Source organism: Ochotona curzoniae, unplaced genomic scaffold (assembly GCF_017591425.1).
Source record: "Ochotona curzoniae isolate NIBS_2020 unplaced genomic scaffold, NIBS_Ocur_1.0 scaffold_4701, whole genome shotgun sequence".
NCBI lineage: Eukaryota > Metazoa > Chordata > Mammalia > Lagomorpha > Ochotonidae > Ochotona > Ochotona curzoniae.
Genome location: NW_024467122.1, coordinates 30,611,895 through 30,638,582, shown reverse-complemented (window position 1 = coordinate 30,638,582; position 26,688 = coordinate 30,611,895). Strand labels below are relative to the sequence as shown.

General features: G+C 42.5%; 1 protein-coding gene across 2 annotated transcripts in view; it reads left to right on the top strand.

Moving 5' to 3' along the window:
- LOC121148873 (protein only RNase P catalytic subunit) overlaps positions 1-26,688 on the top strand; it is a 137,496-nt gene that overhangs the window by 17,143 nt on the left and 93,665 nt on the right. For both annotated transcript variants that reach the window (XM_040969219.1, XM_040969220.1), the window contains exon 5: positions 23,875-23,982. In XM_040969219.1, the coding sequence (XP_040825153.1) occupies positions 23,875-23,982 (108 nt within the window). The remainder of the gene's footprint in view (positions 1-23,874; positions 23,983-26,688) is intronic.

The window sequence follows — 26,688 nt, the reverse complement described above, 5'->3', positions numbered from 1 at the left end:
TTATCTAGAGGCGACATTATTCTTAGTGCATTTCTCCCAATAAACATTTTATTTGTGTTTGCTAAAAATAGTTCAGAAATGTTGCTATAGAGAAAGCCCTCTTCTTTCAACTAAGTGTGTGTGTGTGTGTGTGTGTGTGTGTGTGTGTGTGTGTATTTTTGGTAAAGATTTCTTTATTTTTATTTCAAACTCAGATATACAGAGAGGAGGAGAGACAGAGGAAGATCTTTGATCTGTTGATTCACTCCCCAAGTGGCCACAATGGCCAGAGCTGTGCTGATTTGAAGCCAGGAGCCAGGAACTTCCTCCAGGTCTCCCATGCAGGTCCAGGGTCCCAAGGCATTGGGTCATCCTTGACTGCTTTTCCAGGCCACAAGCAGGGAGCTGGATGGGAAGTGGGGCTGCTGGGATTAGAACTGGCACCCATGTGGGATTGTGGTGTGTTCAAGGCGAGGCCTTTAGCCACTAGGCTACCGCGCTGGGCCCCAACAAATTATATTTTTAAAGCACTGAACATTGTTATGTCAGCATAGTAGTGTGTTATTTTTTCCCTTTTTAAAGTGCACAAGGCAGATGAGATTTCTTAATGGAATAGAACAACTGATTTAGGCCCAGAATCAATTCCAGAGAGATTTCCCTATTACATGTATTGTTTTTACGTTGCAAAAAGATTAATATTTGTTCTAGAGATTAAAAATCCTGTACACATTAATCCTATTGTGTCATGAAAGCTGTGGCTAAGGTAGAAATCTGGAATGCTTCAGAGTGCATGACTCCTGCTTACAGCACAGGTAACAAGAGCAGGTTAATTCTGTTGTGGTTAGGTCTTTCATGAAGGGAAACTTGAACCTGAGAGTTTCTGTGCTCCACAGTGCTAATTGGGAGATGTGGAATGAGGGAATTTCCACTCTTTGTTAATAAGCTCTCCGGACACATTTCGTCTTTGTTTTTGCATTTTCCTCTGCTGCGAAGCAGCTGCAAGGAAATACGAGATTTCCTGCACGAAGGTGTGCAGGTCCTTTTGGAGGTTTATAATTGGACAAGGAGAATGTGTGTGGATTGTGCTACCTACACGGCTGATTTAACACCAGGGTGGTTTTGTTTTTTCTGTAATTAGTTCATTACATTTGTGCCAGAGGTAGTTTGCTCAGATGGAGTGAATTGGCAGGTAACACAGGTTGTCTCAGAAAGCAGACATCTCTCCTGACAGGCTCCCGCCTTCATTAATGCTGTGATTCTTTGCAAGCTGACTGAAAAAACAGGAATGGCAATATTGAAGTCTGCCATTTTAGTAAGAATGCCACATTTCCTCTGCAGACGTGTCCTGGGTAAACACTTATCTTTCTGTTTGAACTGATTGTGCGATCTGTAAAATTTTCCAAACTGAGACAAGTGGGCAGAGAGATTTTTCAGATGAAAAAGGCTGGGTCAGGTACTGCTCCAGGAACAATGTCAGTGGGCACGGAGAACAGCTGCTTAGCAGGTAGGCGGATGTTGAGGAACCATTAGACTATAGGGGTCACATGTCTCACAGCAAGGTGCCTCCCGACCTGTGATCAGCAGTAACAGCCTGGCAACTGGCTCATTGTATTCCAAATGTCTTTAGGGGCCTGCAGTACAGTAAGCATGCTCAGACCTTTGGGATATGTCGCCATTATGCTGATGGGACAGGCTTCTGTGCCCATGGTGGGAGAAGCTTCTGTGACTATTAGAAGACAAGACTACTGATCATTATTTTTATGATTTAAATATTTGTTTACTTAAAAAGCAGAGAAAGAGAGCCCTTCTGCCCAGTGGCTGGAACATCATCGAGGTCTCCCACATGGGTGGCAGGGCCCCAAGCATTCAGGCCGTCATGGGCTGCTTTCCCAGACACATTAGCAGGGAGCTGGATCAGAACTGAGTAGCCACTGGGCTTGGCACAACAGCGTAATGGTTAAGGTCCTCGCCTTGAACGTGCCAGGATCCCATATGGATACTGGTTCTAATCCTAGCAGCCCCGCTTCCCATTCAGCTCCCTGCTTGTGGCCTGGGAAAGCAGTTGAGCATGGCCCAAAGCCTTGAGACCCTCTACCTGCGTGGGATACCTGGAAAGAAGTTCCTGGCTCCTGGCTTCAGATTGGCACGACACCGGCCGTTGTGGCCACTTGTGGAGTGAATCAACAGATGAAAGATCTTCCTCTCTGTCTTTCCTCCTCTCTGTACATCTGCCTTTCCAATAAAATAAAGAAATCTTTAAAAGAGAGAGAGAGAGAGAGAGAGAACTGAGTAGCCAGGACTTGAACTGACGCTCAGAAGGGCTGCCTGTATCTCTGGCAGCAGTTTAACCCAGTACACCACAGTGCTGGCCCTGAGGACCGATAGTTACTCAGCATCCATGTAACTGGATAGATCATTCCAGAATGAGCAAAGCTGAACCATCAGCTCCTAAGTGCTGCATTCCTATCTCTGACTGCCCACTGTGTGATCAGGGAAGTTGAACTGATACTTAAAGACAAATATAAAATTCCTTCTAGTGTGCTGGAGTAAAATAGTGCTGATAGTAAAGGAATGATCATGGGGTTGGGGAATGGGGGAAGAGGTCTTCATTCCATGTTTGTGATTCAGCCTTGGGATTTTTCAGCTTCTGTTTCGTGGGATTCTGAACCTCCAGAAATTATGCAAAATTTTGTGTAAATAGGTGTGCAGTGTTTCAAGTGGGTCACGTATTAACAGGGAGTTACACCACACATACATCCAGGCTAAAATTAGATTAAGTTTCTAGTTTGTTTAGCCAAGGATGCTGAAACTTACCAGGGTTTGGTGAAATAGGAAAGCAACAGGTACAATGTATTTCAGCATGGCTTCCCTAGGTACCTGGAGCAGCTGCCAGTGACACTGGTCACGCCCAACGTAATTCATACTACATGACAGATGCTGGATTCACACATTTAGACCACTGTTCATAGAGAACCCGCCGTCTGTACCGAAGACTTGGGTGTTAACAAAAATATTTACTTAATTGTTTGTTTGTTTATTTACTTGGAAGACAGAATTACAGAGAAAGGGAGAGACAGAGAGAGAAATCTTTTGTGTGCTGGTTTACTTCCCAAATGAACACAACATCTTCTTTCTGGTTACCCTCGTGGGTGCAGGGTCCCAAGGATTTGGGTTGTCCTTCATTGCTCTCCCAGGCCATAAGCAGGGAGCTAGATGGGAAATGGAACAACCAGAACACGAATTGGTGTCCATATGGAATGCCAGTGCTACAAGGGAAAGTTTAGCCTACTGTGCCTCAGCACTGGCGCCTACACTAAGGGTTTTTGTGAGCCTGAGTTCTATTGGTTTTTATAGCAAGACTCTACGTCCCCTTTTTACCATGAGAAAGAGTTTTGCCAGTGTGAGTCCACCCAGGAAGTCCATTTTCCTGTTATGAGGTGGTGTATATTTTTTCCTAGGGCTGGACTCACCCTTTATTATTCTCCCTAATGGGATTTCTTCCTTAAAATTAGCCTTTTTCTCTTGTCCAGGTAACTCTCACATTCTTTTCTTTAATCATGACTACTTTTTAAAATTTTGTTCATTTTTCTATTTTTAAAGACAGATGACAGAACCACTTGCTGGTTTAAGTCCCAAATGCCCATAAAGGCCAACACCTAGAGCCCAGATTCAGGAACGCTACGCAGGTCTCACCTGGGCAGGGATCCAGGTCCTTGGACCATCAGCTGGGACCTGAGCAGATGCCCTTTGGTAAATGATACGGCTGTCCCTTAGCTGCTAGACAATACGCCAGCCCTTGTCCTATTTTAAATGCCAGATCAATGGAGCTGGCTGCTTATGAAGCATTTCTGTTGAAATGCCATTCTGAACTCAAATTCAGTATGTCAGAAGTCACATACTTCATAAATACTTTTTTACTGTTTCTAGCTCCTGAACCTGCCTTCAAGTTTCCTTTGTAACTTCTGTCATCCAGACTGACAGGATTAAAGTGATTTGATTTCCCCTCATCTTTTTTTGAGTGTAATTCTTCAGCTCAACAGGGTTTTTTGTTTTGTTTTTAGGTTTATTTATTTATTTTTTTAAATTTTAATTGGAGAGGCAGATTTACAGAAAGAAGGGGAGGGAGAAAGATCTTCCGTCCACTGGTTCATTCTTCCAAGTGGGCCGGAGCTGAGCTGATCCAAAGCCAGGAACCAGGAGCTTCTTCCAGGTGACAGGTTCCCAAGACTTTGAGCCATCCCCACTGCTTTCCCAGGCCACAAGCAGGGAACTGGAAGGGAAGTAGAGCAGCCAGACATGAAACAGTACCCATCTGGGATCCCAGACCTTGCAAGGCAAGAATTGGCTCCGGAGCAGCCGGGACTCTGGTGCCCATATGAGATACTGGCGCTGTAGGTGGCTGCTTTACGTGCCATACCACAAGGCCAGCTGCTCCTGGAGTCCTCGCAGCGCTCTCCGTGGGGTCTCATCAGTCACTGCTGTGCCGTGTTGGTCGCATCTGCCTTGGTCCATTCCCACAATTCCATCTTGTCTAGGTTCTTAACATCTCGGCCTCACCTGGTGGATGACCTCTTACATCCATACTCTTCCCTTTTCTCAGCCCAACTTTGCCAGATGATTCTTTGAAAACACTAATTTATTCATAGTATTCCCCTGCCTCAAAACGCTTCACAGGTTTCCATTGCTGCCCTGAAAGAGGTTCTCCCAATTTGGTCTCTTCTACAAACACCTACTTGAGTTCAGCTGGAGGCAGCTGCTTAACTGGCTCTTGAAAAGCTATGCTCTTGTCTTCCTCACTTTCTCCCTTCATCTAAAATGTACTTTCATCTCCATATTTTTTTTTCAAGGCTGTCTGAACTCCCTTTTCTGCCATGAGTTCTTTCTTGGCCATTATTGTGGGTATATATCTTTCCTCCTTTGAGCTTACAGTGTTGACTTACCTGGCATGGTGTGACTATTCGTCTTACATTGTATGTTCTGGTGTTAGTATTTAGCTTTTTAACATCAGTATCTATTGTTACTTCAAGCACATTGAGAACTCTCTGAAGGACTGGACACCACCACCCCCTTTTGTTTTAATTTTGTGAAACCTGGTCACAAAAATGGAGTCAGCCCTGCATAAGTTTGCTAACCTGTTCTTTATGCTTATGTAAAAAAAAAAAAAAATGCTTCACCAGTTTTCTGCTCTTGGGGCCTGATTACTAGGCTAACATGCCCTGCTAGCAACCGTGGGCTCCAGAAATCAACATTGTATGATGCATGCACTCATTGTCTCTATGACTGCCTCCTGCGGTTGCTATAGCCCACCCATTGTCCCCATGGCAGCCTCCTGTGGCTGCCCAACTCACCTGGTTCCCATGGCTGCATAACTCAATGTATACTCATTCCATTAAAACCCATCTAACTCTAACCTCCGGGCCACTCTCTGATGGAAAGGAGAGCTGACCCCAGCAGGTTGGTCTGTTTGCCTGTCTCCTCAATAAACCTTGCTGTTTTGCCTAGTTGTCTGAGCTACACTTCTTGGGGAGAGGCTTGGATTGGATGCAGCAGTTTGCCACAATACTTGGCATTGTGTAGCATTTTTATTTATATTTGATGTAGCCCTATTGTCTACATTTATGTGTCATTATTATCGAGTTACATCACTTAGTACTTAAGATAACTGTGTAAGCAAAGGAGTATATTCTCTATTTATAAATAAGGACACGGCGTCTGTTACTTGCCCATCACACATTGTTGAAGCTAGGATTCATGCCCAGACTGTGTATCCTATACCAGTTATTCAAAAACAATTATTCAAAACAGTTATTCAAAAACAGGCTGTTTAGACTATACCAGTTATTTTAACTTGTAAGAATGATGTGTGGTTTTTGAAAATACTAAGTGCTTAACATTGCTTGCTTAAATGTGCTAGCAGAAGAAAAGGTATGCCAACATGCATCAGGAATTGGCCACAGGAATAATGAAATTGATTTAAACTGTGTCAAAGTTCACAGGAAAACAGAATTTCCCTTAATCTCGTTGATTACTGGTGGACTGACTCATCTTCCAGTTGTGCGTTGCTCTTTGAATTATTCAGATATTTGTAAAAGACATGGGAGGGAAAACCACTGATGAGCTACACAGGACACGTCATTTGGGCTAATGAGTGTTCCCGGGATATCCCCAAGGTTTTTATGTGGGTGTTCTGGTCTCTTCCATTTACGGTTGGAATCTTTCACCTTTTGGTTTTCTCTAACAGTAAAATCAGTTCCCATTTTCTTTTTTCCCTCCACGTGGACAACCTTTCCAGGCTACTTTCTTTCTTGCGTGGCACAGAGATTTTCTGTATAATTACTTAACATTAGTCAGATGTAGTATTGTTGAATGTAGGGGGCCACAGATATCAGGCATTTAAAAATGTCACCTCTTCATTCGCCCATCTTTGTTCCTACATAGCTATTTTTCATTAGGAAGGACCCCCAGAATTTTATTTTCTTATTAAGTTAGCAATAAACTTGAGTTCAGATAATGGTAAATTCTGTTTCATTTCAATTGTTTCACTTCTACAAGAACATTTAGAACTATTGGCTTTTGAGATATGAGTAATAATTTATTTCTGCTTTATAAACAAAATTCAATTCAAGTAAGGTAGTGGGTAAAGTCGGAATCGGAGTGGAGAGTCTGCATTTTGCACTAAGGCTTTCTTTGGGCGTCTCAGTTTTCCTGTGGGATTGTTGTGGGGATAGATCAGAAGGCCTGTGTGCATTGTGAAGCACGGGTGACCTTTAAGAATGCAATCCCTTGATTTAGAAACTATATATGCAGGCTTGGTACAGTAGCTTTGCGGCTAAAGTCCTAGCCTTGAACATGCCGGGATCCCATATGGGCGCTGGCTCTAATCCTGGCGACCCAGCTTCCCATCCAGCTCCTGCTTGTGGCCTGGGAGAGCAGACTAGGACGGCCCAAAGCCTTGGGACCCTGCACGCATGTGGGAGACCCATAAGAGGATCCAGGTTCCTGATTTTAGGTTGGCTCGGCTCTGGCCATTGTGGTCACTTGGGGAGTAAATCAACGAATGAAAGATCTTCCTCTCTGTCTCTCCTTTTCTCTGTATATCTGACTTTTCAATAAAAAATAAATAAAGCTTAAAAAAAAAAAGAAACCATGTATGCTATCAGGGGAATGAATTTAATCTCAGTCTAGATCCCCCTGAGGGGAACAGGTGGAATGATCTACTTGGATCCTGACTCAGAAACTTAAAACATCTGCTTTATAGATGGTTAGGTTAGCAGTCCTTCCAGGGATCCATCTACTCCATGTCTTATGAGATGGGAGCCCATTTTTAAAAACAAGAAGCAATGAAGGTTAACTTCATAATGCTCTGTGTTAAAGCCAAAGAGTTATAAATGCTAGCCAAAGAGTTATAAATGCTAGCAAACCCCTGGGAAAAACTTGTTCTGCTGCTACTAACTTAAAACACATGGTGAGGAATGGAGTGGGCTCTTGTAGGATAGTTCCAATATTCAAATTGTAGTAACGCTATTGAATCTTTATGCTTGTTCATTAAGATAGATATTAATAGGTAAGGTTGTATAAGTTAATGGATAGCCCAGAAGAGGCTGTGCATACCCAAAGGGGTTTCCCACTCTTCCATGCTCTGTTAGCATCCTCAGAGCTCTTCTGAGGACTTACACATTTATCACAGCAGAAAAATTATAATATGACATCCAAAGCTATTGTCATAAGAAGCATTTTGAATTTGGTCAGTTTGTCAAAGTAAAGAATGAAAAATCTAGAAAGAGCCTTTAACAGGGCCCCAGGCAACTCTGCATCTGCTTTTCTCTGAAAATTTCTTTTTTGTTTATTTGTCTTGTTGTAAAGATTCATTTATTATTTGTTTGAAAGGCAAAGTGACAGAGGGAGAGAGAGTGAGATTTTTTTATCTTCTGGCTCACTCCCTAAATGTCCCCAGCAGTCAGGTTTCAGCCAGGAACTCTATCCTGCTTTTCCATGTGGGTGGCAGGGGCTCAGGTACTTGGGCTGTTCTGCAGCTCCCCAAACACATTAGCAGGAAGCTGGATATGAAGCAGAGCGACTGGACTCAGATCAGTGCTCCAGTATGTGGTATGGTCATCACAAGCGATGGCTTAACCCACCAAGCCACAGTGCTGGCCCCTGGAATTCTTTATGAGCGCTCTTAGGTCTGTCTGTGGGTAGGATCTGATGCATTACTGTGTGCTGTGCTATGAGTAGTTTCATGTATGCCATTCGCCTCTATGGACCACCTGTAAATTGCTGCGTTTCTGCCTTTGTATGATGTTTGATCTTCAAGCTGTTTCCTCCATTGTGCAAAAAGAAGCTTGCTTTCTGACATCCTTCTGATGAGTTTTTCACTGAGTCTTAATTTTGCTAAGTGTTTTTTGTTGGCTTTGTTTTAAGATCACCCAGAGAGAGCACTCAGACACTCTCCACGTTTCCTGAAGGAGGAAGGGAGGCGAGGCATTGTGCTGGCACTTCAGAGCAGGTTTTTGGTTGATTGTGAAGCAGAGGGGATTTCCAGAGTCTGTAAGCATAGATGAACTTCTTGAACTGAAAGCAGATTTATTAATTTTTTAAGTGGTTGGCAATATTCAATGACCTGAACATTTTTTTTTCCTTCTAATTTAGGAACAAGATTTTGCAACTAAAAATATGTTGTTTTGGGGTCAGTGTCGTGGCACCACAGGTTAGGCTGCCTACATATAGTGGAGTGCTGCTCTGCTTCCTCTTCAGCTTCCTGCTGAAGTGCCTGGGAGACAGCAAACAATAACCCAAGTGCTTGGTTTCCTGCCAGTCATGTGGGAGACCTGGACTGAGTTCCAAGCTCCTGGTTTCCACCTGACCCAGTCCTGCCTGTTGTTGGAATATGGAGAGTAAACCAGCAGGTAGACAATCTCTGTTTCTCTTTGTCTGTCTCAACTCTGCCTCTCAAGTAAAACTTTCTCTGTCTCTCCCCCCCTCTGTAACTCTTTCAAGTTAAATAAATAAATCTTTAAAAGTCTTTAAATATTGTCTTTCTGCTTTTCTTTTAGCTATTCTATATACATCTGTCAGGATATGATATAAAAAGGAAGGAAAGTGTGTTAGAAGGCATACAGTATATTTTCTACCTAGATATCAACTTAAAAAAATTGTTCACTGGAGCCAGCGCAGTGGCAGATAAAGCTGACATTTTTTTTAATCAAATAAATTTTTGATTATGTTTACATAGTTGATTAGGGCTCAAAGGGTCAAGGGCTACAGGAAAGTGGGTAAGATCATTGTTTCCACATTCTCTTTTTTTTCTTCCTGTACCTAGGGGAAGGGGAGAGACAAAGGGAGAAGCCACACCCAGCCTCCCAACCATCCCAAGGGTCCTGGATGTGGGGCATGCTCCAAGGGCACTGCTCAAGTGTTTTCGATAGTTCAACTGTTCTAATTTGCTGTTGATCTCGCCATTCCAAGCATGATGAAATCTCTTTAGAATCCAAGGCTTACTCCACCATAGCATCTCCACTTGCCCAGCTTTTCACTGCTAACAGTTGAAAGCCGACATCTTTAACGTCAGCATCCCATATATACGCCAGTTCATGTCCCAGCTGCTCAATTTCTGATCCAGCTCCCTACTATTGGTCTGGGAAAAGTTGTGGGCCCCTGCTACCCGTGTGGGAGACCCAGATGAAGCTCCTGGCTTGTGGTTTTGCCCTAGCTCAGCACTGTCTGTTGAGGTCATTTGAGGAGTAAGCCAGCAGATGGAAGATCTTTCTCTCTTTCTCTACATATGTAACTCTGGCCTTAAGAGAAAACAAAGTTATCTGATACTCATTCTTTCTGAAACAGTGGAGTCTAACTCCTTCCAGTTGAATGAATTCTTTCTGACTCCCTCAAAGGAAAGAATTGCCTGGGCCTCTCATCTCCAAATAGCATAGCTTAGATAAAGACACTTCTTGCAGGTGAAAGATGGTGTGTGTGTGTGTGTGTGTGTGTGTGTGTGTGTGTGTAACTTTATCCTTCAAACCAATAAGTAAATCCTTTTTTAAAAAAGTGTTTTTATTTTTATTGGAAAGGAAGATCAAGTTTACAAAGAGAAGGAGAGACAGAAACAGCTTCCATCTGCTGGTTCACTCCTCAAATGGCTACAATGGCTAGAGCAGAGCTGATCCAAAGCCAGGAGCTTGTGCCAGATCTCCCATACAGGTCCAGGGTCCCAAGACTGTGGGCCATCCTCTGTTGTTTTCCTAGGCCGTAAGCAGGAAAAGGTATAGCAAGTAGAGCAGCCGAGACATGAATTGACACCCGTATGGAATAGCACTGGTATTCCATATGGAATGCTTGGAGGTGGAAAATTAACCAGTTGAGCCAATGCACCAACCCCTGAAAAAGCCCTCACTAGGTGCCCAAGGTTAATCATTTAATTAGGATAAGAGAGCAGATGTGATCCAGTAGTGAGGGACACTTGCTCGGAATGTGATGAGATCATCACTGCTTTGTCTGTTCATTGCAGCCCTGATTCCTAAAAGTGAGTTAGAGTTTCCCCTGGTTTTCTTTGGATCATCTTTACTGGCTTTGCCTAAAAAGCTAGAGCAATGTGGTGAGATGAGTTGTCCCAAGGAGCCAACATCAGTTGTCTGGTTGGTAGACCTCGCCCACATTTTTCTTACGCTTCTAGTACTTTTAATGTATCTAGGAGTTTTAATGGAAAGTTGAGAGGATTTTTGCTCTTGTTAACTAGGATATTTATGGTATCCGATTTAATTCTCCTAAGAAAATGTGTTTTTCTGCTTTATTTTCTTCATAATCATTTTAATGGATATTTTATAAGCATAAACAGTGTTACTGTACTTAAACATTGTCATTGGATATTCAGGTTTTTACTATGATAAAAATATTATGAACTGATTACATGTTTTTGTGTGTGTGTGTGTTTTAAGATTTGTCTGAAGGACAGAATTAAAGAGTAAACAACATAGAGATCTTCCCTGCACTGGTTCATTCCTCACATGGTCACAGTGGCCGAAGCTGCGCCGGTCTGGGGCCAGGTGCCAGAAGTCAGGAATTTCTGCCAGCTATTTCACATGGATGTAGAGCCCCAAGGACTGGGGCCATCCTTCACTGCTTTCCCAGGCATATTAGCATGGAGCTGGATCAGAAGGGGAGCAGCAGGACTCTTAACTAGTACCCATTTGGGATGCCAGTGCCACAGGCAGTGACTTTATCTGCTACTCCACAACACCGCCTCCATGCTTGTAGTTTTTTAAAGAATCGAGTAGCTTAGAAGTACTTCTTTGGCAGTCCAAGTGGAAATGAGTCAAATAGAATAGTAATATTTTTGGCTTTTAATACAAATTGCCAGTATATCTTACTAAAAGAGTTGAGTTCATTTATACTGTGAGATATATATATATATATATATATATATATATATGATTTATTCCTTACAGCAACCCTATAAGGTAACTGTTGCTATCCTGGTTTTTATTAATATTTTTAGGGTAGTTACCACTTTCCTGTTTAACAGCAAAGTTCATTATCAGTCCTGCAGCTGTCTGATTCCAGAAGCCTGCCTCTCTTCACCCTAAATTGTGTTTGTGTGTTTTATTTTTGTTAAACCATAATTTCCTAGAATAAAAGAAAATAAGTGCCAGACGGCAGTGCAGGAGTGATTTCCAAGTGTTCTTGGGCCAATCCCTGAAGTTTTTGGTGCTTCCCAGGGCTGATTTCCTGGGGCTTCCCTCCTCTTTTCCCTCCCCCTCTATTCTACCCACTCTCATTGTACATTTCCATTCACTCTTTTGATTTCCTTGCACCAAATATACCAGAGATTCACAGATCTACATAGCGCTAGTCCTTACATTCTCATCTGACTTCAAACTTTTTTTTGAGTAGCAGGTGAAGAGTGGTAAATCGTGAAATGTGTCTGGCACAGTGCTTCAGCCAGTACTTGGGATGCCTGCATCTCCTACCAGAGTACCTGGCTAAGGTCTGGCTGTTTCAGTTTCCTGCTGATTGCTCAGGCCATAAAATTCACCCATTGAAGTGTAAAGTTGAATGATTTTGAGTAAATTTATTCATTTGTGTGATCATTATGGTAGTGCTGTCTTTGAATATTTTCCGCACTTATAAAGTGCTTCATCATGACTTTTTGAAGATTTATTATTTTTATTGGAAAGACAGATTCATAGAGAAGAGGAGATATAGAGAGTACGATCTTGCATCCACTGGTTCATCCCCAGATGGCCTAAATGGCTGGAGCTGAGCTGATCCGAAGCCAGGAGCCAGGAGCTTCTTCCGGGTTTCCCATGTGAGTGAGTGCAGGGTCCCAAGGCATTGGGCTATCCTCTACTGCTTTCCCAGGCTACAAGCAAGGAGCTGGATGGGAAGCAGAACCAGGATAGTAACCAGTACCCAGATGTTATCCTGGCACATGCAAGTGAGGATTTAACCGCTGAAATCATTGCGCTGGGCTCCATCATGACCTTTTGAGATCAGTTCTGCTCCTGGCCTCAGCCCTGGGCAACCGCTGTCTTTGAAGTTAGGCTGCAGAATCATATGGCATGGAATCCTTTTTGGGTTGTTTTCTTTCATTTAAAACTATATTGTTTGTGCTCATAACAGCAGCCTAGCGGCTAAAGTCCTTGCCTTGCAGGTCCTGGGATCCCATATGGGTGCCAGTTCATATCCTGGCTGCTCTACTTCCCATCCATTTCTCTGCCTGTGGCCTGGAAAAGCAGTTGAGGACAGCCCAAAGCCTTGGGACCCTGCACCCATGTGGGAGACCTAGAAGAATCTTTCGGCTCCTGGCTTTGGATTGGCTCAGCTCAACTATTATGGCCACTTGGGGAGTAAATCAGAGGATAGAAGATCTTTCTGTCTTCTCTTCTCTCTGGAAATCTAGAAATCTTCTCTCTGTAAATCATATATATATAGTTTTGGTTCTCTTGCATTTTAGCTTTTAGGCATAATCATTCTATAGTTTCTTAGGTGTTTCTGTTACCCTTTTTTCTGAGTTCAGTCAGTGTCATCTTTCTGTTGTATTGGGAAACTCTCACCTGATAAATTGCTTCCTCTTGTAATTCTGAAGTGCTGAACTCATGGTTTTGTGTTTGCTTCTGCCAGGTAACCCAAGTGATATTACTGGGCCAGGACAAATTTTATATTAATTTCTCAGTTGGGAGAATGATAATTTTATATCACACACATAATTTGTTTTATTTGGGAGTTGATTTCTAATTTCTTTTTTTTTAAGATTTATCTTATTTTTTATTAGAAAGTCAGGTATACAGAGAGGAGGAGAGACAGAGAGGAAGATTTTCCATGTGATGATTCACTCCCCAAGCAGCCTCAACGGCCAGAGCTGAGCTGATCCAATGCCAGCAGACTGGAGCCTCCCGGCCTTCCCACGTGGATTCAGGGTCCCAAGGCTTTGGGCCATCCTCATCAGCTTTCCCAGGCCACAAGCAGGGAGCTGGATGGGAAGTAGAGCTGCCAGGACTACAGCCAGCACCTGTATGGGATCTGGGTGCATGTAAGGTGAGGGCTAGGCTATCTCACTGGGCCTGATTTCTAATTTCTTGCCTCATGTAGACTCAAGATTTGTTAAGCCTGTCACTCCTGTGGGAATGTGAAAAGTCAAGCCTGTGTTATTACACTTTTCCCTCTATACTGTTTCTAAACAGCATCAGCATGAACTCTTACCCTTACCATTATTTTTTTTAATTGGAGATTTATTTAATTTTATTGAAAAGGCATACTTACAGAGAGAAGGAGAGAGAAAGAACTTTCATGCACTGGTTCGCTCCCCAAATGGTCACAACGGCCAGAGCTCAGCCAACTGGAGCCAAGGAGCTTCTGATGTGGTTTCTGGGTCCCAAGGCTTTGGGCCATTCTTTACTGCTTTCCTGGACACAGGTAGGGAGCTGGATGGGAAGTAAAGTGGGAACATCAACCAGCACCTGTATGGGATCCTGGTGCTTGGAGGTAAAAGGGTAGCCAATTGAGCTAATGCACCGGCCCCACCCTTAACATTTTGGTCATCAGGTCCAGGTGGTTCCATTTCAGGCACTTGGAGATTTTTTTTTTCTTTAAATTTCAACCATGCAGTAAGTATTTTTATATTTTGTGTAGCCTTTTGAGATTTTTGAAGCAAGTAATTTTTTGGTTTGCTTGCTTTTCAACTTTTTTGGAACCAGAAAGTATGATCATTAAGATGTTAAGTATATTTGAAAATAATATGATTATACTTGATGAAATAACTGTATAGTCAATGGAAAACATCTTGTAAAATGCAACATGCTATTAAGTGAGCTTAACTTTCCTTTTTAAAAAAAATTTTCAAAAATATTTAAACATTTTCTGGTTTGCATACTAGTTGTTAGGGCACAGTGGCACTTGCTAGACTTTATTTTGCCCTAGCTACATTTAGACGATCATGCTGTGTTCATTTACTTTGGATGTGGTGCTTTAAAGAAGGCAGATGTTGTTTGGCTGTTCTATGCACAAATGCATTCTTTATTGTTTTTCCCATGTGTAGGAGCAGTGTTTCCAAACAAAACAGTTGGGATTCCCCTGGTTTTCCACATCCCTTGTGACCAAAGCAGCTTTAGTCCTCCCTTTCTTCTAATCTGTGGAAAATATTATCTGTGTCTGTACTTCACTTGATAGACGCTAAGATCACTGAATCTTTTATGTTGTAATGTTTTCAACGCGCCTTGTTATAGCGCTCTTCTTTTCCCTTAGTTGCTATTTACAGTATGGAATTCATAAGAGGGATACTTTGAATCTGGTGATGTTGTCAGAGTCTCAAAATAGACGCAAACCATCACGAACACGGACTGTTGATCCAAGAAAAACCTAGAGTGTTCATTTTAAACTCCTCTGAATAGCAAAGTAAAGCTTGCTTTGACATCTCTGCGTGGTGTTGAGACACACTGACCCTGTTTCCTTCCGTAACGCAGGAAGAGCAGCGTGTTGGAAGGTTAGTTTCTAGCAGGGTGTGAGAACCGTTTATCATTACTCTTGCAAGTTAGCTCTTCGATGGGGAGTGCGAGTCACCCCTGCTCTCAAGTTTATGTGTCATGTGGAGTGCTTTCTCACTGCTCATCTTTAGATCATTCATGAAAAATTCGTAACGGTAAAGTGTCAGCCTGTGTCATTATTTTTTAAGTAAAAGGATGGATAAGGTGAGGAATGCTGAAACTTTTGATGACAGTCCTGGAAATGTTTTCACATTTTTTTACTCTTTTCCATAGCGTAAAACAAGAGTTGATTGGCTTTTTTATTGTTTGTTCTAAAATTTTGTTTATTTTCGTTGAAAAGGCAGATGTACAGAAGAGAGGGAGAGAGAGGGGTCTTCCAACCACTGATTCACTCGCCAAAGAGCTGCAACAGCCAGAGCTGAGCCGATCCAAAGCCTGGAGTTAGGAGCTGCTTCGGGGTCTCCTGGAATGCAGGATTTGGAAGCTTTGGACCATCTTCCATTGCTTTCGTAGGCTACAGACAGGGGCTAGATAGGAAGTGGAGCTGGCATTCATATGGGATCCTGATGCTTGGAGGTAGAGAATTAGCCAGTTGAGCCATCATGCCAGCCCCATGAGTTGATGTTTAAAAATAAATCTACATTGGGCCCGACGTGGTGGCCTAGCAGCTAAAGTCCTCACCTTGAACACGCCTGGATCCCATATGGGCACTGGTTCTTGTCCTGGCTGCTCCACTTCCCATCCAGCTCCCTGCTTGTGGCCTGGGAAAGCAGTCGAGGACAGGCCAAAGCTTTGGGACCCTGCACCCGTGTGGAGATCTGGAAGAGGTTCCTGGTTCCTGGTTCCTGGTTCCTGGTTCCTGGTTCCTGGTTCCTGGCTTTGGATTGGTGCAGCACCGGCCGTTGTGCTCACTTGGGGAATGAATCATCGGACAGAAGATCTTCCTCTCTGTCTCTCTTCCTCTCTGTATATCTGACTTTGTAATAAAAATAAATAAATCTTTAAAATAAGTAAATAAATAAATAAAGAGTAGCCCGGTGCAGTAGCTTAGTGGCTAAAGTCCTTGCCTTGAGAGTGCTGGGAACCCATGTGGGCGCTGGTTCTAATCTTGGCAACTCCATTTCCTATCCAACTGACTGCTTGTGGCCTGGGAAAGCAGTTGAGGATGGTCCAAAGCCTTGAGATCCTGCACCCACTTGGGGGACCCAGAAGAGACTCCAGGTTCCTGGTTTTGGATCAGCTCAGCTCCGTCCATAGCGGCTGCTTGGAGAATGAATCAACAGATAGATGGAGGATCTTCCTCTCTGTCTCTCCTCTCTATATTTGACTTTCCAATAAGACTTTTAAAATAATCTTTAAAAATAAATAAATAATGGTATACTTGTATAAAGTATAAATTTACATAAACTTGTTGAGTTTTCATAGATTGGTATATGTTATTTATTTTCCATGGCTAATACATGTAGGCATTTGGGTTAGCAACCTCTTTTGCAAATGATAGTCTTTACAATTTCTTTTAGATCATGCTTCTTAGATTTGATTACAAGTATAACATGAATAAAGATGATCAAAGTGTATTACTGAAAGAAATACATGAATTTAGAAAACTTGTAAAATCTAAACATAAAGAACTCCCGTTAAGCCAATGAACACATGCAGAAATGCTGCACTTCATTAGCTGTTGGCCAGATGCACATTCAAGCTACAATGAGGGGCCGTGTTGTGACATCTAGGCTGTGACATCTAGGCTGCTGCCTACAGCAGTGGCATCCTGTAGGAGCCTGGCTGCTCGTCTGCTGACCCAGCTCCCTGCCAGTGCACCTGAGCAGGCACCACCACTCACATGGGAAACCTGGATGGAGTGCTGGGTCCCTGACTTCTGCCTTGTGCAGCTCTTGCAGCTAATTTGGTGGACTGAAACAGGACATGGAAGTTTCCCCTTTCAGTCTCTCCCTCTCTTTTTAACTACACTTTTCAGATAAGTAAATAAATCTCTCACTCACATAGACACACACACCACACAAGATGCCACTTCATAGATGTGAGCATGGCTGTAATCACAAAAATAAATAATAACGTGTTGGTGAGGATGTGGAACAGCTGGGACTCAGACACTGCGGTTGGGAAAATATAAAATATGTAGCTACTTGGAAAACATTCCAACCATTACTCAAAAAGTTTGACCTAACAGATCTACTCATAATATACTCCAAGAAAAATAAAAACATATCCATGCAAAATTTGTGTACACAGATGTTCATAGCATTATTTATAACAGTTGGAACAATCCAACTGTGCATCTACAAATAGATCATTGAGATATGGCATATCAGTGTGGTGGACACTTAGTGACAATAATAGAAAGATTGGAGTGCTGGTGTATGTTACTATATTGATGAACCTGGAAAACATGCGAAGTGGAAGAAGCTGGGTAAAAAAAGCCACACGTGTACATGTTTCAGGTTATGTGAAATGCCCAGAATAGGCAAATCTGTGCAAATGGCAAGCAAATTAGTAGTTGCTTTGTAGTGGGGTAGCAGAATGAGGATTGATCACCAGTAAATTCAGGGTTTCTTCTAGAAGGGAAAAAATATTATTGTGATATCACACCTTCAAGTGGGATAAATTTGTGGTACATGAATTATATCTCAGTAAAGTAATAAGATGACACATTTTATTGATAGCTAAGAAACAATTAAAAATTGATATGCAGCAAAGTACAATCTCTGCAGTAGCCTTAGTATCATTCTTTGTTTAAACTTATTCACTAAAACAGCTGTGCTGACATTTTTAATGCTATGTGCCATGTAGTGTGCTAACTCGGTAAGTCAGCTCTTTGCCATGCCTTTTCCACATGCCCTATTTGGTGACTTTTGAGTAGAATGGAATTAAATATGCTTAGCTTGAAAAGTGAGCACAATGGAGGTCCACCCATAGTATTACAAAGAATCCATGACTAGGAGCAGGCTTAAAAAGGGAAGCTTTAGGAGTCAGGGCTGGAGCGAGGCGTTGCCTTGGCATCTTGGGTATCTCTGTCTCTGACCTTTGGACAGGGCTTTTGCCACATATCCTGCTGATTGCCTGCAGGCTCCCGAGACTCACCTTTCAGATAAACCAGCTCAAGTACACACTCTTCTATTCTGTGATATTAAGGGATTTCCAAATGTTGTTAACATCATAGAATTATCAGAACCGGGAGGGATTTTATGAATTATCTTGCTAACTTTGGATTGTTAAACATGTCCATTTTTTTCTTTTAAAGATTTCTTTTCTTTTTTCTTTTTTTTTTTTTTTTTTCGAAAAGCCAGATATACAGAGAGGAAGAGAGACAGAGAAGATCTTCCGTCCAATGATTCACTCCCCAAGTGACCACAACAGTCGATGCTGCACCAATCCAAAGCCAGAAGCCAGGAATTTCTCCAGGTCTCCCATGTGGGTACAGTGTCCCAAGGCTTTGGGCCATCCTCATCTGCTTTCCCAGGCCACAGGCAGGGAGCTGGATGGGAAGTGGAGCTGCCGGGATTAGAACCGGCGCCCATATGGGATCCTGGTGCATTCAAGGCGAGGACTTTAACAGCGAGGCCACCATGCTAAGCCCACACATATCCATTTTTAACATATTAAACTGCATAGTTTGTCATTATTCCTGGTATAAATATACTGTACTATTAAAAGCAGCACCAGAATCATAAATTATAAGTTCAGTGGGAATCTTTCCCTGTTGATTATTAGTAGGAACCTAACGTTAGATGTTTAATGTTCTTGTTTTATTTCTGAAATTCAGGTTATACAATTTTAGTAGGATATCTCAGGGGCATTATACCACAGAACCCACTGTGAGAATATTCTGTGAAAAATACCATTGGGCTGGACTGGAGGCAGGGACTGGGATGTAATCTAGGCTTTCCGTGTGAGGTGGCAAGAACCCAGTTACTTGAGCCATCAGCTGCTGCCTGCCAGGGTGTGCGTTGGTAGGATGCTGGAATCAGAATTAAGCCCAGATACTCCAGTGTGATGTGTGAGCATCCCAAACAATATCTTAACCCGCCTCAGCAGGAAAGCTTTCTAAGGATTGACGCCCTTTAATGTTATTTATTTCTTTTTTCTTATAACTTAAGAATCTTCTTGGGCCTGGTGTGGTAGCTTAGCAGCTAATGTCCTCACCTCCCACACACCAGGATCCCATATGGGTGCCAGTTCTAATCCTGGCTGCTCTACTTCCCATCTAGTAATCTGCTTCTGGCCTGGAAAAGCAGTCAAGTATGGCCCAAGGCCTTGGGATTTTGCACCCAAGTGGGAGACCTGCAAGAAGTTCCTGACTCCTGGCTTTGGATCTGCTCAGCTCTGGCTATTGCAGTCACTTGGAGAGTGAATCAACGGACAAAGATCTTCCTCTCTGTCAGTTCTCCTCTCTGTATTTCTGACTTTCCAATAAAAATAAAATAAATAGTTGAAAAAAATCTTCTCTACAAAATAAAAATAAACAAATAAATAAGAAGAAAAAATAAAGTAAAAAAAAGAATGAAGAATCTTTGCTTTGAATTTCATTAACTTGATTATAGTATGTCCTGTGGTAGACGTGGTAGAATTGAATTTTGACCATTGACCTCTGACCTTTGAGTCTTTATATAGCTGTATCTTTCTGTAGATGTGATAAGTTTTCTGTTTTTCTCTGAACATGCCTTCTTCCTCTTTGACATTCGTAAGTCCCTCTTGAATCCAGAGTACTTGGTCATTTTCTTTTTCATGCCATCCCAAACCATTCCACAGTTTCTTTATAAATATTATTCATTCTTTAGTCTTTTATCTTCTTTGATTATATATTTTCAAATATCCTGCCTTTGAGACCACTGAATCTTTGCTCTTTTTTTTAGACATGTATTTATTTTTATAAAAAGCCAGATTTTGGGCCCGGTGCGGTGGCCTATCAGCTGAGATCCTCCACCAAGATCCCATATGGGCGCTGGTTCTAATCCCAACAGCCCTACTTCCTGTTCAGCTCCTGCTTGTGGCCTGGGAAAAGCGGTCGAGCATAGCCCAGAGCCTTGGGACCCTGCACCCGCGTGGGAGACCTGGAGGGGGTTCCTGACTCCTGCTTCAGCTGTGCTCAGCTTCGGCTGTTGCAATCATTTGGGAATGAACGAACAGATGGAAGATCTTCCTCTCTGTCTCCTTCTCTCTGTATATCTGACTTTCCAATAAAAATATATAAATCTTCAGAGAGAAGGAGAGACAGAGAGAAAGATTTTCCATTTGCTGCTTCACTCCCCAGGTCACCTCAATGGCCAATGCTGAAGCAGTCTGAAGCCAGCAGCCAAAATCTTCTTCTGGGTGTCCCACGTGAGTGCAGGGTACCAAGGACTTAGGCTATCCTCTACTGCTTTCCAGGCTGCAAGCAGAGAGCTGACTGGGAAGTAGAGCAGCTGGGATACGAACTGGTTTCCATAGGGAATGCTAGAGCTTGCAGGTAGATGATTAGCTGATTGAGCCACTACACTAGGCCCTGAATCTTTACTCTTTTTTTTTTTTAAGATTTATTTATTTCTATTTGAATATTTGAAAGGTGGATACAGAGAGGAGGAGAGACAGAGAGGAAGAGCTTCCATCCTCTGATTCACTCCCCAAGTGAGCGCAATGGCCAGTGCTGCGCCAATCCGAAGCCAGGAGCCAGGAGCTCCTCCAGGTCTCCCACGTGAGTGCAGGGTCCCAAGGCTTTGGGCTGTCCTCAACTGCTTTCCTAGGCCACAAGCAGGGAACTGGATGGGAAGTGGAGCTGCCGGGATTAGAACTGGCGCCCATATGGGGTCCTGGTGTGTGCAAGGCGAGGACTTTAACCATTATGCTATCACGCCAGGTCCATCTTTGCTCTTTGCATCTGCTCTGCCAAATGACTTCTATATTGTGATGTTTGTTTAATGAGATTTTCAGTTAAAGGATTTCTATTTGATTTTTTAAAAGTTAATCCTGGGACTGGCACTGTGGCATGCCTAGTAAATTTGCCACCTGTGTCATCCTATGTGAGTACTGGTTCCAATCCTGGCAGCCCCACTTCCATTCTAGCTCTGGCGATGTACCTGGCAAGCAGTGGGAGATAGGTCCAGTGCCTGGGCCCTTGCTCCTATTTGGGAGATTGGGAAGAAACTCTAGTATCCTGGCTTTGGACTTGTGCAGCTCTGGTTATTTTGGCCATCAAGTCTCTCTGTCCAAATATTAAGTCATTTCCTGTGTTCTCTTGAAGCGTATTCATTTCTTTAATATAGCTAAGTAAAATTCTTTACCCAAATGTTTGGTAATGTCGTATCCTAGGTGGCTGGTTTCTCACACCCTATTTCAGAAATTTTTTTCCCAGTCTTCACACTCTGACTCCCTTTAGTGTTCCAATGACATCATATGTCAACAAATCTCACAAACTCAGTAACCATGGGCCTGTTGCGGTGACCCTAGAGGCTAAATTCCTTGCCTTGAACGTGCTGAGATACTATTTGGATGCCGGTTCTAATCCCAGTGGCCCCACTTCCCGTCTAGCTCCCTGCCTGTGGTCCAGGAAAGCAGTTGAGGACAGCCCAAAGCCTTGGGACCCTGCACCCACGTGGGAGACCCGTAAGAGGCTCCTGGCTTCGGGTCAGCTCAGTTGCAGCTGTTGGAACGGGAGTGAATCATCAGGTGGAAGATCTTGCTCTCTGTCTCTCCTCTCTGTACATCTGACTTTCTGATAAAAAGAAAACTCTTAAAAAATAAAACAAATCAAAAACCTCAGGAACCATGACCTTAGCTAAGGAACAAAAAATTGGATAGAAAATCTGAGCAGTCTGCTTTTTTTGAGTCTGTGGATATATCCACCACATCAGCACTAGATGGCACCCTATACTGAGGTTTGCCATGTGGGCTCTGCTAGCGTGTCTGTTTGACTCCCTGAACTCAGATCTCTCCCCAGTCCACATTTGACGAGCAGCTCAGAATGAACTGAGGAGTGGTCAGAATGGGCGTCTATTGTTACAAACCTTTGCCTGGGGCCAGAGTGGGCTCAGATGCCCAATCCTGTGACCGTTAGCACTGCAACACTAGATCATAGGCTGGACCCATACCAATCCATCCCAGGGATGGTATGAAGCCAGCCCTGCTGTGGTGGGCCTGCTGGCTAAGATGTAAGTCCAAGCCACTGGAGCCATGGGTTTGCACTTGGCAATGGAGCAGATCCAAGGTTCTACCCATGGGTGCTGACTTGATACAAGGATCTTCCTTGTATGAAGGTTTCTGCCCAAGGTTGGGGAAAGAGTAATAATGGCAGTCCCTGGGCTGCCTGGGCTGGCACTAAACTAAAGCAGGATACAGCTTGGTCTCATAGTCACCAGATCCCCTGTACACTCACAGAATGTACACCTGGCCCACATGAAAATGGCAGTGACGCATTGCTGAAATCAGTCTGTCCCACCAGAGTCCAAATGTCCACTGTTGGGCCAGGGCGGGTGGGTTGTCCTTTAGCTGCCTGGCTAGGCAGGGTCCTAGTGATCTTCAGGAACGAGCCTGTGGGTAGAGGCCAGGGGACTCTGTCAGCCAGCCACTGAAGTTTATGGTAGCAGGCCTGATCCTGGATTGCAAGTCTAAGGTGTGGACTTTATTAACTTTTTCTCTTCCAAGCAAGAAGTGTGTTTCTCTAAGCTGTGCTGTTTGGAGCTGAGGGACTCAGTGCTTTCCCTGTGTTCAAGTACAGGGAAATTAAACTCCACCTTTTGAGGAAGGATGACTGCCAGAGGGTTTTTTGTTTTTTGTTTTGTTTAAATATTTTGTGTATTCATTTGAAAGTCGGAGTTACAGAGAAAGAAGCAGAGACAGATCTTCCATCTGCTGGTTCACTCCGCAGATGGTCTCATCAGCTTGCACTCAGCCAGGCCAAAGCCAAGAGCCGGGGACTTTTACGAGTCTTCCATATTGGTGCCAGGGTTCCTAGCACTCAGGCCATCTTCCACTGCTTTTATCCAGGCTCGTCACAGGAAGCTGGACTGGAAGTGTAGCAGCCCAGTGCACTAACCAGTAGCCATTTGGGATGCAGGCTTTACTGTGTCACTACTCGCTGTGCCACAATGCTGGCTCCTCAGAGAATTTTCATACCTGTTGTAAAACTACCAAAGCTTCCAAATGTCCCGTGGCCTCCCGTTTCTCTCTGCTTGTGATCATTCTTTAGTGCCTTCATATAGTTGGGTTTTTGTCTAGTATTTATATCGTTATCTAGTCATCTGATACAACCATTTCAACATTTCCAGAAATGCGAGCTCTCGTCCCTTTCTTCATCCACAGCATCCATCGCATTTGACGTTTATTGTAATTTATTTGTTTTTGTTTCATATTGTATGTCTTCTCACTAAGCTTTATCAGGTCAGTTTTTTTTTTTTTTTTTTTTAATTTCTGGATAAGTTGCTAGGCATTTAATAGGTACTAAAACAAATATGTGTTAAGGGCCTGATTAGTCGACCTTTAGCTCTTCAAAACAGCCATATAACAAATGCTTCGTAGTGATAACAAGAGAAGCTACAAATTTTATGGCCTTGTTCTTTCAGCAGAGTCCTCCTGGTAGGCTAGCGTTCTGTTTCCTTGGCTTACAGAGCGGAGCTTTTGCCTTGTGCCTGTCATTGTTATGATGATGTGGATCAGTTTAACAGTCCAGATGGGCTGTGTGTAGGTCAAGTGAAATTGCATATTAAAGTACTTTGTGAGTCATAAGCCACTGTGAGATTATAGTCTGTTAGAGGGTTAATACAGTTGTATCATTTGACCAGCTTTTTTCAGGTTTATTTTGAGAGAATGATTGTATTTTTGAAGGATGGATATTTTGAATTATCAAAACAACGAAAGCCATTACAGTGTGTTTATAATAAAATCCTTACTGGATTTTTGTTCATGTCTTTTCTGTTATGTTTTTTAGGAACTTAAGAGATTTCAGAGCTTTGTAAAATCCTGTCCTCCTTTTGATATTGTTATTGATGGCCTCAATGTTGCCAAGATGTTCCCTAGAGCTCGAGAATCTCAAGTCGTAAGTACACATTCTGTTTTATTGCCCTAAATCTCAAGAAATGTTTACTGTACCCATTTGAAGTCTTCCTTGGGGGCTCTTAGCTCCTCATTTTTCTTCTTGTAAAACCAGCTCCTGAAGTTACTGCAGTGATCAAATGCCCCATTAAGGTATTTGCTGTTTTTTATCTAAATTTAAATGTCTGCCATGCACTAGGAATAGTGAGAAGTTAAACGAATGAACAGTTAGAGGACAGGCCAAGGAAGAAATCCCCGCCCCCCATCTTCCTTCCTTTGTATATTCCTTAGCTAACTTTAAGCTAGATAGTTCCTTCTCCTTACAGGCAACCATTTGCTTTATCAATTGGTGAATTTATATATGTCCTAGCATTTTCTAATTAGAGTATCAGGATTTATCAAAGCAGCAATGAGCAGTTATTTTAATCCCTATTTAATACATCAGAAAATTGAGGCTGATTTTGTGGAATAAATCATTAGAAAGGAGTCATAACATCAAAATGAAGTTGTAGAGAGTTCCTGGTTTCAGGCTTGCGTCTCTTATTACTGGCAATCTATGTCTGTTCATCTGTGTTATTTCTTAAAAATTGTGTAGCTGTTAGTTTTTTAAGATTTATTTAAATAACTGTTACTTCGTAAAAATTGCCACCAACATAAAAGCTTTTTTCCTTAGAGATGCTGCTGGTCTTTTCTGGTCATAAGTGTTCAGAAAAGCTTATGAGAACTGACAAAGAACAAGTTGTTTCATAGAAATTTCTGTTGTGACTTTCATTCTTGCTTGTGCCTACGTTTTTGTCAAGTATGCTTTTTTAGTCTTTTATGTTAAAAAAAGATCACAAAATCAAGTTGATCAAGTTGATAATATTTTTATGTCATGTGTACCTGAAGGAACCTATCAGACTGCCTTCAGGTTCTGCAATATTTACAAAGGCAAACCAGAAAAAGAGAAATGAAATTCTTTTTTTTTTTAAGATTCTTTTTTTTTTTTAATTCTTTTTTTTCTTGGAGCCTCTTTAGGGTGTCTCATCTGGGGCAGGGTCCCAAGGCTTTGGGCCTGCAAGACTACTTTCCTAGGCCACAGACAGGGAGCTGGATGGGAAGTGTGGCCTCTGGAATATGAACTAGCACACATTTGTGATTCTGGTGCATGCAAGGCAAGGACTTTAGCCACTAGGCTACCACGCCAGGCCCAAGAAATAAAATCTTATCAGTTATACCTAGATGGACTCGGAATCCTAAGGGCTTACTTGAGAAGTGCCCATCTAGTCTGTGAAATAGAAATTAAAAGATTATCTTTGATTTGGCTTTCAGTTTCACACAGAACACTTAAAATTATCCTGCCAGAGATACATAGCCCAAGTTGTACAACAAGTTTTAGGGGAGGAAGGAAGAAAGAAATTGAAGATGACATAACAAACACGTCCTGAAATATTACTGGAGAGAAATTTCTGTGTTCTGAAGATTCTAGCACACAGTGTTAAATGGGGAGTAAAAGAACAAAAAGAGCAACCAGTAAAATCACACATTTGCTACTTCTACTTCTACTGTTATTGTTATTGTTATTATTATTATTATTATTAATTTAAGGGACAGATCTTGGCCTCTGTATCATTCCTCCCATGCCCCTAGTGACTAAGGGTGTAGGCCCAAGCCCGCAGCCAGCAGTGCTGTCCAGCTCTGCCACTGGGGTGCTGGGAACTTTTTCTTGAGCCATCATGTGTGCTGCCTTCTGGTTCTGCATTAACAGGAAGCTTGAGTTAGAAACCAGAGCTAGGACTTGAACCTAGGACTCCAGTGGGAGACGTGGACATTTAATGGCTAGGCTAAAATGTGTGTCCCTTTTATTCCTTTTTTCTTTTTAAATGTTAGTCGAATTATATTCTTTATTTCCATCCACATCTTGAATTTCCTGTAGTCCCATTTGCAAAAATTGATGGTTGCCATGTCTGAGAAAAGTTCATAGATTATACAGAAAGATTTATGCATGTTTAACAGAAATCACCTACAATACCTTTTCTTGGGAACTTGTCTCTTAACCCCACAGAAGTTCATAAAGAGAGAAGCAGGTGTGACATTATCACAGTGATTCCAGTCATTCAGAAACATGGCTTGATTTAACAACATTGGGCAAAGAGCCTTTCAAATCTAGAAAGAAACCCCACTTTAGGGGGGAGCCCTTGTGTCCCTAAAAGAGTGCTTGTCAGGGGGATACAAAAATTTATTTACTTATTTGATAGTCATAATCACATAGAAAGAAGGAGAGAGACAGGGAGATTCTACTATGCGTTGGTTGTTTCACTCTCTGGATGACTGCAATGGCCAGGGCTGAGCCAAGCCAAAGAAAGCCAGGAGCCAGGAGCCAGGAGCCTCCTCCAGGTCTCGCACATGGGTGCAAAGGGGCCAAACACTTGGGTGGTCTTCCACTGCTTTCCCAGGCCATTAGAAGAGAGCTAAATTAGAAGTGGAGTGTCTGGGATACCCATTGATGCCCATATGGGATGCTGGCATCAGTTGAAATGAGTAAAGTAAGTCTGACTGATAAGAGATAATAACCAAACTGTAAGAAGCACGTTAAAGATCAACTTGGTTGTGGTATGACTCGTTTCAGAAACGAAAGGTTTCTCATTTATATAAAAATATTAGGTAAGTTAATATTTGCCAGAAAATTTCATATACACACACATAGCAGTTTTCTTTGCGAGGCCAAAGT